Source organism: Scophthalmus maximus, chromosome 17 (genome assembly GCF_022379125.1).
Source record: "Scophthalmus maximus strain ysfricsl-2021 chromosome 17, ASM2237912v1, whole genome shotgun sequence".
NCBI classification, from domain to species: domain Eukaryota; kingdom Metazoa; phylum Chordata; class Actinopteri; order Pleuronectiformes; family Scophthalmidae; genus Scophthalmus; species Scophthalmus maximus.
The window spans coordinates 17452827-17471143 of NC_061531.1; the positions used below are offsets into that span (position 1 = coordinate 17452827).

Consider the following 18317-nt stretch of genomic DNA (forward strand, 5'->3'; position numbering starts at 1 on the left):
TGTTGTACTTCCTCCCATCGTGCCTCTTCTCTTCTCCACCACACATCTGCATCCTCCGCTCTCCTCCCTCTCCTCCTCCTCCCCTCCGGCCCTCCGTAACCTCCGCTCGCTCTGCACGACCTCGCCACATCCGCGCTGGACTCCTCGTCGCTGGGGAACGTGCGCACGTTTCCCCTTGTGTTTTCCCCCGAGGGCCTGGGCCTGGGCGGGGGGAAGTTCAGCGACATTTGGATGTATCTCGTGGGTCTTTTGACCGTGCCCCCGGGCCAACAGCTTTTCCTCTGACCTCCCCCTGAACTGGCCCTAGTGTTTATGAACCCTGGCCGGCCACCTCGCCACCACGCCCACACTACGCATTCCTGCATACATATGGGGCCCAAGCGATGACGTCCACCGCTGTTTTATTTATGAGATCCCGAGCGACTGCAGGCCAACGCCAAGTGTCACGCATTGTGTTGCAGACACGGAATGCATAATATGAATTGTGGTGGTGCAGCAGGAGCCTGTGTCCTCCATCTGTCCTATGGCCCCAGTCACCTCCACCTGCTCGTCAAGACATTTTGGCACCGATGCCGAGTTGTGGTTTGGTTCCAAACTGGAGCTTCTCACACTGTAAGGTGCTTTTTGTCTACTGGATAACACATGTCATCAATCATCTCCCCTCGTAGAGTTCAGCAGCAGTGTGTTTGAGGTTTGTGTGTCAGATTCCACACGTCCTCCGTTATTAAACCTTTTATTTTCTCCAACCAGCCAATTCTGGAGGCTTCCATACTTTCTTTTTTGCAGCTGCTTCTTGTTTGAGCATCTGCGCATGGGACTGAGTTTCACCAGGTTGAACTCAGCCGCTGCACGTGGGCGCGATACGACCTTGAGGGTGATGGGTGACAGCAGCAGCCCCGTGCAGCGGAGGGGGGGTCAAGTCCTCGCTAATGCTAATCTGCGGTGTTGAGCCGCTGATTATGCAAAAAGAAAAAAAGGGAAGTTTTACTTTTCTTCTCTCCGATATCCTCTGTGTCCTTCAACTTCGGAACAAGCGACTCCCCCTGGATGATTACATTCTTTTAAAGATTTATTACACGGCACGCCAAACTAAGAATGCAACACAAAGTGCTTCACAGATTAAAAAGCAAAAAACACAATACACAGCCGCGCACAAAGCAAAGCAACGTGGAACCGAGGAAAAGCTATAGTGTTAAGTTGGAAATGAGGAAACACCAGAGGCAGGTAAACAAAGACGGATAAGAAGATGGAGATAAAATAATAAAATATTAAAAGATGTGAAAAAGAGAAAGACCAAATAAAAAAAAAAGCTTGGAGTAAATATAGAACCTAAAGTAGTCTAAGATGTATAAACAAATAGTATTCAATTGGAAGCCTCACTAAAAAGGTATAGGTCCTGACTTTACCTTAAAAAATATCCTCTTTGAAAGTCATAGTTGCCAAATTCATCCAAAGCAGACCACAGGTACTGGCGCCAAATATAGATTTTTTCAAGCTTTGCGATGTTGATTCTTGCTTAAATAATCATTGGTTATTTGACGTTTCTCCTTCTGTTTTTACACTAAGCTTGTGACTTTTATATATAACTGCTTATCTTCTGTAGCTACCTCTTTTTGTCACGCGGCATTGTCCACGGCGGGACGTGAACTTCCTGAACCTTGGAATGCTCGAAATTCCTCCTCCCGCTTTCTAACTCTGTCCGACAGTGAGGGTACATTACATTTCTGCCTTTCTGTCGTATCCGTTGAAGTATACTGTAAATGTTTAACGCGAGTGTGGAACAGGTGGCTGGTGATTCAGAATGTAGATCTTCATGACTGCTGTCAGACCTGTAGGCAGGGCCCCGGGCGTTACGAGCCTCCGGTGCACGGCTGATTGCAGATGGGCCTTAAAAAATTTGAAGCCCAAAAACTAAAATAAATGGTTATTGCCAAAAAAAGCTGTGAGAAAAGGAAGATTTCTATGTTTCTTATTTCTCCCAGGACTCGCTTTCTAGATTATTTTTCTCAGCTGACAGAACCCCCTTGATATCAAAGCAGGAGCTCAACTGCAGTTACATCTATCACTCCCCCCCCCCCCCCCCCCCCCCCCCCCCCCCCCCCCCCCCCCGCAGACTGTCTGCTCGGGAGGTCTTACCCTGGTTCAGAGAATGCTAATTCAGTTTGACCACCGAGCGGGAGTCTGGGGGGCCTGTGTGGTTGAACCGTCTCTGTGTTCCCGGGGCCTGGCATCGCCGGCGGCAGATCAGCTGCGCTGATACGAGAGGGAAACCAGGGCAACCTCCAACCCGACCCGCCAATCACGTTGCTCGCTCGCGCTCTCATCGAATGACCCCATCTGACCCCCCCACCAGCCTAACCACCGCACACAGTCACAGGTGTGCGTGTGTGTGTGTGTGTGTGTGTGTGTGTGTGTGTGTGTGTGTGTGTGTGTGTGTGTGTGTGTGTGTGTGTGTGTGTGTGTGTGTGTGTGTGTGTGTGTGTGTGTGGGGCACCAGCTCGTGTTTCCTTCTGTGGATTACTTTTTGTGCAGATGAATTTGACATGTTTCTCAGTTTGACATGTTTGACAGTTTGACATGACATGTTTCTCAGTTTGTGTGAGTTACGAGTGTGAGGATCCCAGCGACCCCCTTCACACACACACACACACACACACTCACAAAAGGATGTGTTTTTTTTCCATTGCACTCGCTCAGTACTTAACTATAAATGGGTTTCCTCCTCGCTGCACACAGACAGGGAGAAATTCACCGTCAGAGCGAGCACACAGTCACATACAACAGTCGTCCCCAGGAAAAACACCAAGGTTACATAATGCAGAGCAGCACCTCCCGAGTACACGTTCACAAACACCCAAACCCGCATCGCCTATCGCTGTCGGGAACTCATATTTGAACTCTGCCACAGAGCTTTGCCGAGAGAGCGGCAATAAAAACGTTCATTTATTCTGCTCAGCTTGTTGACTTTGTTTTACTGCCACAGCGAGTTTTGAGTAAAAAACTAAACAAAACAAGAGAGAGAGACGCTTTCATGGGTCCACATTTGTATTTCATACTTCTGTCAGCCGCAAAGGCTAATGATAGGGTTGAGGCAGAGACGAGAGTCCTTCAGGAAATGTGGAAACAAATGCAGAAAGGAAATCGCGCAAAACGAAAAACAAAACACTGAGCTCAGAGACTATACAGGGGGAGGGTGGTCGTCTCTTCGGTGACCCCCCCCCCCCCCGCTTACACCTGAGATCGCAGCTCGGCCCACGCAGTTGACAAAGGCTGTAATCTTTGTTTAGACCCAAAAAAAACATGCGTCATTTGAGGTCAAGGAGCATGTAGCCTGAGAGACGTGTGTGTTAAGGAAGACGACATTTAGGAATCTGACAAAAAAAACATGGCCGATGTGGCCCGTCCTCTCCTGCGTGAACCGCGGGCGTGGAGCACCAACAGGGGCCTCAGTGTCCGCCTGGATTCCACTGTGTTTTGAGGAGAATTCCTCCTCGCTGCTGCTGCTGCCGCCGCTCTCACAGTCACGGCGTGGAAGCCCAGTGCACGTTTGCGCCAGAATGTGAGTGCGTCGAGGATTCAGGGGGAAAAGGACACAACCACTGTGTGTCCTGTTTCTCCCGATAGAGGGAGAGAGAGGAAAAACAAAATAGATTGGACGGTGGCTGCCTTTTCTTTTTTTCTTCTCCTTTTGACCTATCCCAATTTACGAGTGTCAACAATTCAACTGAATGTCGAGGAGAACAAATGCAATTATGGCCGTGAGCGACTGCGGTTTAAGTGCTTGCCGGTGGTCTCGAGTCGGACGCTGCCTCCACCAGGACAGATGATTCTAAGAGAGGCAGATAAAGATGGAGAAAATACAATAATATTTTTAATCTCTGCCTGTGCATACTTGTGAAGATTAGCGGGACACCATGCCGCAGCCGTTCGGAACTGTTCGAGGCTCCTGTCTCTTTTGCACTTTTGCGATCTGTGTATGTATGTATAGACGGGGGTATGTGTGTGTGTGTGTGTGTGTGTGTGTGTGTGTTGGGGCGTGGTAAGGGGTTCTTGGTGCGGCTTAGCGGTCTCGTGATGGGAGATCAGGAGTTTGTTCTCAGGGGATTCAGAGACAGGTACCTTCCTGTCCTTCTTCCTCTCTGGGCTCAATTTCTCTTTGGAAAACACAAAAACCCCAAAGTATCCGATCACACACGGGGCATTCGTTCCGTTCCACACGAACAAATGAAGGTTTGAAATGAACAGTTTCTTTCAGGAAAAGAAAAGAGAGCAAGATGATAAGAATACAGGCTGATTCTGTTCTCCCGTCGCTCGCTGAGGCCGAGGAGTAAACACAGAAGACGACTCACTGTGTTTATGACAGCGGCGTTGGTTAAATATTAATATGCGAGCGCCTGGAGCGATGGATGCATCATCCTGTTTGGACATCATCTTCACACCTGAATCCGATGGGATGGTGACGGAGACGTTTACATCTTGTAAAATGGTGTGATGTACACAAAACTCTCTGATTTTTTTACTATAAATTATTCCTGAATATGCAAAAGACATGACACGTAGTCAGAGGTGGCAACGTTTGGTGGCTACTGAGACGGAGCGAAGACTAACGACGAGCTCGTGGTTGCCGTCAGCTGACTCTACATGTTGAAACAAAATGGCTCCCTCTGCTCAGTCATTGTTGGCAATTTTGCCGCGGTTTCCCTGGCAACACACAAACCCCGTCGTTTCTTCTCTCACTGAGGACGAGGAGAGGCGGTGATGATGTTGTAAACGCGGCCGCGGACGACGCTCACATCCGAGCGTCAACGGCCTCGATTCTGTGTTTTCCTCAGTTCTCCCGTCGGCGACGGTTCATCTCGCTCGGACTCTCAGGCGAAGGAACACAAATCAGGAAGTGATCGTTGGCCTTTTAGCGCTGAAATGGAGGAGGGTGAATTCAAAGCGTTTCTTACACTCAGCACTCAGAAAGGTCATTTTAAATGGATGTAAAAATCCTCTGCAAATTAACCTTTTCCCGCGAACGTTCACAGACACCGAGCGACTCCTGGTCAGAGATTAATAAAGAGGATGATGATTTTGAATCGGCCTTTATCTTATCATGAGATCTGGGCCCCTTGTGTCTTGGCACCGGGTCAGTGCCGGGCTTTGTGCGATAATGCAGCCTCAGAGAGAAAAACTGCCAGGGTGTCGCACAGAGGAAATTGTGCTATTCAGCTATTTCACTCGCTTCACATCATTTTTTACGATGGGGGAGATGGAACATGGGAGGGGAGCAGAGGTGCATCGCTGTCATCTAATGAACTGTTGTGTTCTGAACGTACAAGAAGATGAAAAGGGAAATGATGCCCCTGAAATTAGGATGTTCTGTACATGAGTCATAAAATGATTAAAGTAATCAAATCAATTACTGACCCAGTTACACAACACACGCTATAGAGGGAGTATAAGCAATTTGTAGCCCGCTGTAAAAACGTCATGTCTGATTTTGATAAATTCAGAACTGGATGCAGAAAAAAAACATATTCATCTTTGGTCTAATCAACAGTGCAACGGCCTTCTGTGTTCTGATGATCTTACTGGGCGTAGGCCTGGACGATATGGCCTATAAATAATATCAAGATATATTTTTGTAATACCGCGATACAAGATATATATCGCAGCATTTTTAAAACTCCTCTAAAGCACTTCATAAATGCACAATTGAACCCCCTTGATGCATAAAACCACACCACCAGTATGATGGTTCTATTAGTCCCTGCAACCTATGTCTGTATTAAAACATTCTTTAATCTTAATTATATTCATTAATGGTTTCTATTGGGAACATTTCAAGTCTTATGCCGGCGCCTTTACAACATTTTGCGTGACAATTTGTAGTCGAGGTGTTCGCGATGTAGTCATTTAATACATCCCGTGTGCAACAAGACGCGAAACATCGAATATGGAATCCTGGAATATAGCCCCAGTTATGCCGTTGAAATGGATGTTTTTCGAACGTGCTGCCGCGCACTGCTTTATTCTCATGGTATCGGTATCGGATGTGTTCTCAGCTCGATCGTGGCATAAAAATGACCTTTACCGACGCCGTTCACCTCAAGTCCTCGAGTCGGGCCTCCATTTCAAACAAGCCTCTGCTTATCAGTAACCAACATTACGTTCTTGCTCTGGCTGCCTTAGCAAACACTGGCCGAGGGCATTCGCCACAATGTGTGCACACACTTCCAGGACACAGCGGACACGGCCGCAGATACTTCTCGAAAGCACACAAGTCTCGCAGCGTTCCCGTCTTTAGAAGTTAAGTCGGACAACGTGGCAGGACATTCTTGTTTTCGACCGGCATTGTTACAAAGGAGCTAATGCTGTAAATGTGATTTGCAAAAGAATGAAGGCCAGTTCTCCTTTCCGGACAAAAACAGATACCTCAGCGACATTTCATTTGTCCTGTGGAATGTCAGGCAGGTTGTTTTGAACATTTGAGTCACAATGGCTGCTTTTCTCGAGAGTTGGATTAGTGTGTGTGTGTGTGTGCCTATTCTCCCCAAGGCCAGCTGGGGTAATACGATTGTGTCCAATGAACTCTTTGCATGCCCCTGAGCAAAACACATCCACGCTGTTATCAACTAAATCACATTTTACCCACCGTAGAAAATGTACGTGGGCCGGGAATTCTGGGAATGATTTTTTGTCCATGTGTCTTTGTAGTGTGATCGTAATTGACCCCACACCCTGTCTCCCCTTCAGGTGGTGTTGGTATCGCAGCCACCCAGCTCTGCAAGACGGTGAAGGACGTGACCGTGTTCGGCACCGCGTCGGCCAGCAAGCACGAGACCATCGGCGAGGGCGGAGTCACGCATCCCATCGACTACCGCACCAAGGACTACGTGGAGGAAGTCCGCAAGATCAGCCCGAAAGGTGGGACGCTCGACCACAGTGTGCTCCAAATGGAGAGTTTGGAAATAATGTTTACAACTTGGCACAACTGTGTTTTTTAGTGGGGATTTACAGTAATTCAGCGAGATTGTCTCACGAGACAAATAGTCCCAGATCGATATGTATACCCACTGGCACAAAGCAATACTTTGTGCCAGTGGCAGCATTTGTCGAACGGTGCTGACAGTGAGATGATGCGTTTTCATTCACTTTGTGTTTTTTTTTTCTTCCCTCCCCTCGTGACACAACTGGCCGCCGTGTACACGAGACGACATGATGTAGGGAGTCGTTTTCCCAAAGCCAAGCAAACTCATTGCACCAGGCAGTGAGGTCACCGTCGATAGTGCAGTGTTAATCTGCAGAATTTTTATCTAGATGTGGCCCTGGACTCGCTAAGAGGGAACAAATAAATGCTGCTTTTCAGCAAAATGGAAAAAACAAGAACCCGGCCAGTTCCTGTTTCTTCTTCTGCCTACTGCTGAGTTCCTTGCAGGACGGAGACTCTTGTTATGCTGCAGGCTCATTTCGCAGTGCGCTCTCCAGCCCCAACCCTGCTCTTTGTAGCACGGAGAGAGAGATGGACAGAGAGACGGATCGGAAGAGAGGCGAGAACTGACACTTTCGACAGAGTGTATCTAATTAGAGGCCTGCAGTCCTGTTCGCTCCACCTTTCTCCCTCCCCTCCCTCCTGTCTCCGGCTCACCCAGCAATTCATCTGTGCTCTTGGTCGAGGCAGGAGTCCCGCTGTGAGGGCCCCCCCCCCCCCCGGAAATCAATAGATCCAGGGTTTACCAGAGCAGGCAAGGGGGTAGCCCAATTTGAGGAGCCCCTCCTCTGGCACAAGGGAGCGTCATTAAAGGGCCGAACGCAGCCCAGACATGAATCAAAAAAGCTTAATAGTTTGGTCGCCATCTGCTCCGACTAGGTTGGTTTGTTATTCTGTCCACGACGACGGTGATGGGGAGACATTTTATCCTCCTTGTCTTATCAGCAACAAGAATGAAAAAGCTCTTGGCATACGTACGGGTTCCTCTTCATGTAAACATGGCACAAGTTGGCTACTCTCACTACTCCCAGTGAACTCCAGTGGCATGTGGAGGAGGAGGAGTGTGTGTGTTGGGGGGGGGGGGGGCTGCTGAAGAGACTTGGCACTTGGCTGCATCTCTCTGAATTCACACCATTAAAATAACTGTCCCCTCTCTTTCCTCTCTCTCTCTCTCTCTCTCTCTCTCCTGCTCCAGGCCTGGACATTATCCTGGACCCTCTCGGAGGATCGGACACCCATAAGGCCTACAACCTGCTGAAGCCCATGGGCAAACTTATTACCTATGGTAAGTCAAAAGAAAAACTGATGCAGGACGGCTCATCCATGGGCAAGAATTGCACACGGCACAACAAATTTGGTTAGAAGGTCCGGTCCTGGAAGAACGCTTCCATGTGTCACCGAACCCCCACAGTTTCCCAGAAGCATTTTTAATTCGCCAAAGTCAAATAATAATAAAAAAAAATAATCTATAGCCAACTTCCATGAGTAAACTTCTTCTCACTGTCCCCAGACTGATCCTCTCCAGGGTTTTAGATGTTTTTAAGTTATACCAGAATATCTTATGTAAAGGCCTAATGCCAAACATGCAGTTTATTAAGCTTGTTAGCGGGCGGCTGCGTGGCGTAAGCGAGAAGCACGGACGTTGCCGTTTAAGTTAGCCGGACACAAACGAGCATCTATTGACTAATATGCCCATAAACAGACGAGAGTTCTTTACTGGAACTGTCTGGCTAACGTGTTACGATCGCTACTATGTTCTTTACTCATTTCGGACTGAAACAATCACAAATGTTCTCTGCAGCTGGAGAACATTGAGCAGTATGCAGCGCTATAGAGCGTATAGTGGGTTTCCACAGCTGCTTCCTTGTGGGCAGCGTGACCTCTGTGGAGGTTCCGCGTCCCCAGTGTGCTGTGTGTGTGTCATCCCGTGGGAAGGCCCTTTTTACGCTCTCGCTCTGTTGCGGTGCCAATCTGTAGACCGGCGTGCATGCGACAGTGGGCAGGGTCGGCATCCGTGGAGAACAGGGCTCTGCCTTTGCATGTTGCACAAAAAAAAAAGAAGCCAATACCCGGCACGGTGCCCCCCTCGCCCATTCACCCTCTCTCACCCGGCGGCCGCATCCCCAGCCCGTCCAGTCCCCCCTTCCCCTCGCCATGCACTGGCTGCTTCTCATCCAGCTTACCAGAAGTATGCATGGCGGAACAATGGGCGATTCTATGCACACGGAACCTGGAATGTGTCTGAATGTGGCCGGCCCGGGTCCCTCTCCTCTCTCAGAGCGAGCTTTGTGCCCCCTTATTCCCCCGAGAGAGAGAGGGACAGGAAGGTGACGTGGTGACAGTCAGAGCTGGAGCACTGCAGAGGGTGAAAGGTGAAGCTGACAGTATGGGAACTGAGGTGCAACTAAAAAGACGGGGCACCTGACAGGAGTTCATTTTCATTTGACATGCATACTCAAAGGATTTATCAAATCTATTGCTTTCATCAAGAGGTGGGACATCACCTGCGCCCGAGCCGATATCTTCAAATTGGCTTTACTCCAAAAATGTAGACATAAGACTACAAATCTTCACATTTAAGATACGAGAACAAGGAAATGTTGTGCACATTTGTGCACTTGACAGGCAGCTGATTTTTTCCGACCCTAACCCTTTCCCCTTGACCCTTCCACCGTCCTTCTCCCCTGTCAGGCACCTCGAACATGCTGGCGGGCCAGAAGAAGAACCTGCTCGCCGTGGCCAAGAACTGGTACCACCAGTTCTCCATCCACACGCTCAGCCTGATCCAGGGCAACAAGTCGGTGTGCGGCTTCCACCTGGGCTACCTGGACGGCGAGATGGAGCTCATCACGCAGGTCATGAACACCGTGCTGGACCTCTACAAGCAGGGCAAGGTCAAGCCCCGCATCGACTCCACCTGGCACCTCGAGCAGGTCGGTCCACCCCCCCCATTTTGTACCATTGTGTCCGATTAACTGAAACTAATGCACGTCGCTTTATCTCATATACTATTTGAATTTTTCTTAGTTGAATTTGATGATATACCATCGAAGGAAGCAGCCCCTGTATTCGAATTTCAGATCCATTTATGCCTGATTGTTTGTGTAACTAAAAACATGCCTCAGTTTCGATCACCAGATGATTCATTGTGAGCTTTTTACGCCATGTGCTTCCAACCCGGTCAACCCCAGTGTACGTGTCCAGTGGGTCCGTGTGTGTGCGTGACAGTGGTGGTGGTCTAGGATCTGCAGGAAGAGCTGGGCGTGGCCCCCCGGCTTCAATGAGACTCACATTCAACCGGCGGACGCTCGACCACTGTGCCTCCCCTTTCTATCGTAACTCTCTCGGCCAGACAGAGTCAGATTTGTTGCTGTCTAAAAAAAAAAATGAACGCTCGCGAGCAGACATGAATAGAGAGAGTGTGAAAAAAGAAAAAGAGTGTCTGGGAGTTCTGACATCTTCTGTTGGTCAGTATTTTGGCCTTTGTGTGTGTGTGACTGCAGCCGGAGAGACACCACGCCGTCTTTCTCCGCCATCTGACGCTCATTCTCTGCCCCTCTCCCCATCTGCCCCTCTGCTCTCCACATCAGACTCTTTCTCTTCTCTCTCTCTCCGTCTTTAGGTTACTGACTCCCTGTCTGTCTCTCTGTGTTCTCTCCGCTTCTCCCGCCTCACAGTGCATCTTTTCTTTTTTCTCTTTTTTGCTTTTTCTCCTCTCTCTGTTGTTGCTATGGTGACGTCCTTTTAGTCTTTGTGTGTGTGTGTGTGTGTGTGTGTGTGTGTGTGTGTGCGTGCGTGTGTGTGCGTCTGTCTCAGGGAGGGGCCCTGATGTATGAAAAAAAAAAGAAGGAGTGTGGAAAAAACAGAGGAGAGAAGAACGTATACCTCGAGTCTGGCTTTTGTGAATGGCATCAAACAGTGATGCAAATACCACGAGCTGACGCCGTCCATCGCAGCCTCTCTTCCATTTTCACCTTTTGTTTTTGGCACAGTTAATAACAAATTTGCATCATCCCTCCCTCCTGTGGTTTCTCTCCTTATCTCGTACATCTGGTGACCTCGAGAGGATCAACAGTCGCGTCTGTGGCTTCAAACAAATATAGAACAACTCCAAGTCCGAGATGCCCGGGAGCCGGAGAGGCTGGCGGACGGATCTTAAGTGAGCGGAGAGGGTGGGGTGTGGGCGGAGTCGCCTAGAGGAACCTCGGTTTTCGCCGCTGTGACTTTCATTCACATTGAAGATGATTCTTATGATTCCCGGACTCGCCCCTCCCTCCCTCCCTCGGCGTGTTCCTCATCTGAAGGACACCAGTTGCTCCCTCGCTCTCCCCTTAAGCCCCCACCCCCTGCACTTTGAACACCACCCCCCTCCCCTCTCTCTTTCCCTTGTGTCGTCAGGGCCACGTTTTCAGCCAGGCTTTACGTTGCTAGGAGATTGGTCCCGTTGCCGTGGCACTGGTCGTTAGGTGGTCTGCCTTGCCTCGCACGAACAGGGGCGATCGGAGGGAGGGAGGGAGGGCGAAGTGATGGAGACAGGAACAGACAGCGGACAGAGCTCGGCGGTCAGGAGGAGGGTGGGGCCGATTGTCTGACTACGACTCTCCGACAGTCAGTGGGAATCAACCCTTCTTCTTCTTCTGGAGGATCTGACGCCACAAGTGAAACGATCCTGTTGAATTCAGCCAGTTCGGTGTCTAGACGAGTTTTCTGCTAGACAGTTACAACTGTAACTCGAAAAATAAAAGTGTGGCTGTGGTCAAAGATCTTCTGTGATAAACGCTTGATTAGCCACTTCCGATTGTTAACCCAGTGTGTGATGGGGATTCAGCTGTGATGGAGCACGGTCTTCCAGCGGCGGTTTATTGATTAACTCATCCGCAATAGTCTTCCTCCTCCTCCTCGTCCACCACCAGACAACGAGTTAATCCAAATGTGTAAATGTCATTTTATTGGGTTTATTAATGAGTTTGCCCAATGGGAAGAAAAAAATGTAATCAATAAGAATTGAGCACATAAATCGTGATGTAAGCAGGGAAATCAGAGTCATTCTTAAAAACCAAGCTCCTAACATTTACCCAGACACAAGACCAGGATTGAACCAGGGCCTCAGAACCAACATGGCTCCTGTCATCCATCCTCCTTCCCCTCTGTTTCTTGGCTTTGTGCTGCTGCAACAATCTAATTTCCTCTCAGAGATTATTAAAGTGTCGTCCGAACAGATGTGATCTCACACTGCCTTGGAAGATTTGTCTCTATGTTTGTTGGTATCAAAACAGAAGATACCGCAGCTCATGGTGCTGTGGAAATGTGTTGTTGGAGGAGAAACTGTGATTTTCCTCAATGACCGGTTCTATTTTTAAAAACATCCCTGCCCTCCTTTGACCTTTCCGCTCTTTCCTCCTTCCTCACTTATATAACCTGTCCCCCTCCCTCTCGTCTCTCCTCCAGGTGGGCGACGCCATGAGGAAGATGCAGGAGAGGAACAACATCGGCAAAGTGATCCTCACCACGGAGCCGATGCCCGAGGAGGAGAAGAAGGAGGAGCCCAAGAAGGAGGACAAGAAGGACGACAAGAAGAAGGACGACAAGAAGAAGGAGGACAAGAAGAAGGACGACGGCAAGAAGGAGGAGAAGAAGGACGACAAGAAGAAGGAGGAGCCCAAGAAGGAGGAGAAGAAGGAGGAGGAGAAGAAGGAGGAGGTCAAGAAGGAAGAGAAGTGAGAGGGAATGGGATGGATGGATAGTCAAGCAGACCAGCAGGGAGGGTGTGTCCTGGGAGCGAGGGGGTGTGGGTGGGGGGGCGGACGGAGATGGAGATGGGTGGGACGTCGGGGGTGGAGCAGCAGTGAGAAGGGGAAGGAGTCAGAGGCGTAGATTACAAAATTTTCACACCTTTCATCTCTTCTGCTCCACCCTCTCGAGTCCACAATGGCGGTGATTACTCAGGCCTGGCTCCGCCCACGCCCCCTCGCGCACACACACATTAAACAGAAGAAAAAAAGAAAGAAAAAATCTAACCACTCTCCCCAGCTCGTGAGCTCGGAAACGTTTGTCCCCACCTCGACCAGGTCGAGGAAAGAGCCGCGACGCTTCAAAGATTCTTATTTTTTCTCCCCTATTCGGAATGACAGGGACGAGGAAGCCGTGGAGGGACCGTGGGTAGGGTCCAGGCTTTGGGGGGCGGGGGGTGAATTACCGTTTCCTTGACAGCCGTTAATCCCCGCCTGCCCGCTCGCTTTCCGGCCCCACCCTCCATCCCCCCTCCCCCGTGCCTCCCCGCCACCTCAACTCCCACTGTGCTAAATTGTTCTGCTCTGACTTCCACCTGCCACCTCCTGTCCTCTCCTCTCCATCCCCCCGAACCCCACCCCACCCTCACTGTGCTGAGTCCCCCTCCTCCCTCCCCACTCCCACCTCACCCCCCGCACCACCAACCCACGGGCCGGACCCACAGACAGCCAGGCAAACACGAAAGAACCACGCCCACCCACTCGTCGATCCCTCCGGTGTCCGACGCCTCGAGTTATGTCACTGAGGATGAGTCAGAGATGATTGTGATTGGCTCCTCCTCCTCCTCCTCCTCCTCCTCCTCATGTAGACTTTAGCATCACGGTTTCGATCATGACTGCTCAGACGACCGTGTTAAAGCTGCAACAAGGCCTGAAATTGTGTTTTTTTTGTTTTTTTGTTTTTTTGTTTGTGGAAACAGCTCCTGCGGTCCCAGCAAATTCCCAGTGAAGTTAATATAGTGGCTGCAGCTTTTTTACACTCGCCTGAATATGAATTTCCCCACATAATGAGTCTTTCTGTGCAGCGTTGAATAGGGAGGCAGAAATCATCGCTCAGCTTCCTCCTCCTCCTCCTCCTCCTTAGTTACAGATTTCCTTTTTTTTCTCTAGCGGACCAAAAACTGTTGGCAAGAAGCGCCCGCTGCCAATTAAGAGAGAATTTGTTTCGTACGAGCCACAGACACACACACATTGATTGATTGCACACACACACACACACACACACTCTGAATGTTGATGAAAGGGCCACTGTCACGCAGTGAGACAGCGAAGCGTCTGAAAACGAGCAAAGTTAAAGAAGGTGAACACGGGTTTCCTCTTTCTTTCCGTGGCATTCCGCTCCTTTTCACGGCGGCCGCTCGCCCGTCGATCAGCCGGACCTGCGAGAGGGAGAATTCAATTGGAGCTGGCGTCCACGCTTCGCCTCCCCTCCTTCTCGACTCTGCTCTCTCCACCCTCCTCTCTCTCCATTTCCCCTCTCCATGGTCGGCATAGCAACAGGCGTCAGGCTCGTCAGAGACGGCACTGTGGTCTGTTTTCTCTGACTCCCTCTCTCCCTGCGTTCCCCCTCTCTTCTTTGTTTCTGCCTCCCTAACTCTACTCGCCATGTTTCAGGTGTGAAGCGTAGTAGCCATCCATGCGATGAAACGAGGAGGGGGTGGAGATAGTTAGTGTTGCCCCCCACCACCAAAAAAATGTAATCTACTCTTGACAGTGTGCAGGCTCAGACGGCACATCGCTCCCTCTGACGGCCAGCGTGAATATATTTGTGTCTGGCTGCGGTCGTGTTAGAAGTTGAGAGGTGTAATCCTCGAGCGTCTCATCACAAATCCCACTTGGGGTCGGACTCTAAATCTTTTCCCGTGGGCGGATGTCAGCTCTTAAAACCCCTTAGACACGTATCTCCCCGCCTGCCCGTCCGTCTGCCTGTCTGCCTGCGAGCCCGGCCTCGGCGTCGGTGAGACTCAGATGGTGACTATAGTGACTTTGTAAAAAAAAAAAAGGAAAAACAAAAGAAAAAAATTGTCGTGTTCGCATGAGGGGACTCCCTCACGTGCCGTGTGTGGCGTGCCATTGTGTGTGAAGGTGTGTGTGCGTGCGTGTGTGCGTGTGTGTCCTCAGGTCGTTTAAAAGCAGCCACCCTCCCCTCCCCTCCCCGCCCACCTTCGCCCCGCCCTTCTTCCTCCCCCTCCTCCTCTTGTCGCCCCCCCCTGTCTGATAAGAGGCCTGTGTTTTTACGAGGACAGTTGGTATTAGTATTTTTGTTTGCACTCTGCTCGCTGATCTTAATGCACTTACGGGGCATGGCGGTCCCACTCCAGCCCCACACTGTGGCTTTTGATTCTGCTCCACGTCCGCCGCTCCCGCCCCCCATCATCCACTCTTCCCCCACACACACACACACACACAGAAACACACACACACACATTTTCAGCTTGCCAGTCCCTGTCCAGGTCCAACTTCTCCTGGGTGGCAGCTAAAAAAAAAAAAAATCAAAAGCATTCATCCCATCCTGGACCTGTGGGAAGTAAAGTGTGGAGTGGACCCACCGGGGGGGGAGGGCTGGAGTGTGACCGTCCACGCTGGTGTCGTTGGGGGAGTGACCTGTGTCCCGTCGGCCTCCGGTTAGTGTTCTGTTCTAATCTGCTGGGCGTGAACCTGTGGACGGTGCTTCTGTTTCCGAGTGCCATGTGAGAAACAAACGCTTCAAAAAAAAGAGGATGTTTTACCTAATATGTGATTTTAATTTACCTTTATATATATATATATAATTTTTTTTTTTTTTCTCGTTCTGTTCGTTTATTTGTTTCGTTTATCCAAGGGTTTAAAAAGAAGTTCAAAGCGCTCATGCTCTTTCTATGTGGGGGGGGGACCTTGCCAAAACCTGCACTCCTTTCAAATGTGACGACGCCTTTTTTCTCTCTCTCTGTTGGTCTGAACCACGTGTGCCAAATTATTGTATCTGTACTCCTCTGTCAATGCTTTCGATATTAACAGTGCATATATATAAAAAAAAAAAAATGTATGAAGGAAAATTATCTGGTTTTTTTTCCATGCATTTCCGTCAAAACCCTTTTAGAAGAAAAAGAGGGGGGAAAAAAACGACAAAAGAGTTGTCAGTGTGTCAGATTTGTGTTCCCGAACGCTCAACGGTGCTGACGAGAGTTCTCCGCTGCAGTTTACAAAGAAGGTTCAACACAATTTGTAGCTTGTTGATCGATTGACGGGCGTCTCTCTCGGGCGTAGGCCTGCACTGTGCCTCCCTCCCTCCCTCCCTCCCTCCTGCACACAGCTAACCTCCACCCGAGGCGCCTCCCTCCACTGTGCTTTCACCAGCTCGGTTCCGTCCCTCGCCACGCGTTTGCAGCCACGGCACCGGTGACAAAGTCCGTGAGAAGAAGACAAAAGGTGCATTCAAGGTGCCAAAAAAATGACACATGGATTCACAAAGAATTGCTAAAAAGGCCCATCCCCAAATCCCCCCAAATGACTCCTTGGTTTGTTTTCCAAAAGTGGCTCGTGTAGCAGAGCGAGGGAGCAGATGTTTTTATCACACAGATGTGCAGGCGATGCCAATTCTGTAACGCAGCTGCACCAGAAGAAAATCCCAGCGTAGAGCCTGTACCGGGGCCGATCACGGCTCCAGACGCGACATGTCCGCTCTGCAGCTGATCTCAGTTCACGCAAGGAATTATGACCTTTTCTTTCTTTCTTTCTTTCTTTCCTGGGCTGCATCCACAGAGCTTCTTGGCCGGTGCGACAGTCGCGGCAGCAGCCAGGCCCCCAAAAGAGCCCATCTCTCCGTATCAACCCCCATCGATGTCCATTGGAGTTCGCAGCGAATGGAACTCTACTTCTGACATCTGGAATTTTTCGAAATTGCATGCGTTCATCGGCATGTGGGAAACAGATTACCAGGTTCCTTTTGAGCTGGGATGCCTTTGAGATGAACTCAATCAGTGGGAGGCGGGTGTTTCTAATGTCTGGGCCTTCTGGGACTTCGACTCAAACACGAGAGCCTTTTCCACCGCGTCGAAAAGCCACATTGTACAGTAGTATGTCGTCTTCCCGGTCGCTCCAGACACTTGGCAACTCAAGAGATACACGGGAGGGGGGGGGGGGGGGGGGGGGAAACAGCGTTTCAAAGTAGAAAAATGAACTCAAGTGGTAATTTCTGAACATTAGCAGTTTTAGATTTGATCTCACCATGTGACGCTCGCAGTGTAAAGGTCCGCAACATGCACCAAGACTTCCGTTTGTCTTGGACTAGTACACCTGAGGTCCCTCGCGGGCGCTCAGCGTTCAGCTCCGAGGTTTCCTCCTCAGTCGTGTTGCAGTTAGTCCCAACCACCGCCACCGCCACGTCGTCCCGTCTCACCGCACACACACACACACACACACTCTCCCACACACCCACTTTCGCTTCACAGCATCCGCGGCCGACGTCGAGCTTTGGCGCCGCGAGGCCAAAGGGGAGAAGCTCCGTCAGTGGAGCCACACTGTGTTCACTCGTCCACGCTGAGAAAAACAACGATCCACACACATCTGCCTGCAGCGTTTGTTTCCTTGGCCATTAAGTCATCACGAAGAGTTTTTGCAATGGAGCAACAATGCGGAGGCGCTGAGTGAAGTTCAACCTGGCTGGGCTTTGTTATGTGCAGTACTAGGATCAGTGTTTAGTGTGTGTGTGTGTGTGTGTGTGTGTGTGACAGCTCGCCGTCTCTCTCCACTTCAGATTAGCAGCCATGTTGAGGGCCGACGTCAGGGAGGAGACGAAGAGCGACCCACCCTCCCTCCTGTGCCACCTGGCTGCCCTCGTGTCCTCCGTCACGGCCCGCTGGCTGGTTACTGTGCGTTTCGAGACGTGCACCTCGACCTATCTCTGGGAAACGCTTTCGGAAAAAGAACTCGCCTCACGTCCCCTCCCCGCCGCACGCCGCCTCCCCCGTTGACAGATTTCACGTCGCCGCTGGTCGTTTTCTACGGGGGCACACGGCGCCCTACAGGTTGACCTCTGAGCCAGCACTCGTCCTCCCGCTCTGACCTTCCTATTGCGTTTGTTGGGTTTTCTCGGTTATGTTTTCCTTCTGTTCGTGGTTGCAAACGCTCTCTTCTCTCACCGCCACTTTGTTTTTGAAACCCTTTGAATTGATGCTGCTTCTGTGCTTGACTCTGGGTTTACTGCGTGGTGCCATGTTGTCCACATGGCCTCTAGAGCTTGTAACGCTTCAGTGTGTAATGTTACCATATGCCTTACATGTTTTCCAGGACTAATAAAAAAAAGCATAACAAAAACATCAGGAGATGTGCTTCTTTTATATCTAAATATATATATATGCACAAAAAACTGGAGAACGAGAGGGAAGCGTTTTTAAAAGTCATAAATATTACTCCCTGAATATTCATAAAACCACTAATGGTACATCTGTACAGTATACTATGCACACTACAGTACAAAAAACATTTTTTTTACAAAAGGAGCGTGTTCGTTCATGTAAAAAATGTTCAGGAATGTTACTTAAATAACAATAGACACTGAGACATCACTTAAA

The 18317-nt window shown here is 49.9% G+C and overlaps 1 protein-coding gene across 1 annotated transcript in view; it reads left to right on the top strand.

The window, feature by feature from the left end:
* vat1 (vesicle amine transport 1) overlaps positions 1 to 18062 on the top strand; it is a 30841-nt gene extending 12779 nt beyond the window's left edge. The window contains exons 4-7 of the mRNA XM_035614196.2: positions 6742 to 6912; positions 8172 to 8261; positions 9668 to 9909; positions 12425 to 18062. Of these exons, the coding sequence (XP_035470089.1) occupies positions 6742 to 6912; positions 8172 to 8261; positions 9668 to 9909; positions 12425 to 12697 (776 nt within the window). The 3' untranslated portion in view covers positions 12698 to 18062. The remainder of the gene's footprint in view (positions 1 to 6741; positions 6913 to 8171; positions 8262 to 9667; positions 9910 to 12424) is intronic.
* The last annotated feature ends 255 nt before the right edge of the window (positions 18063 to 18317 follow it).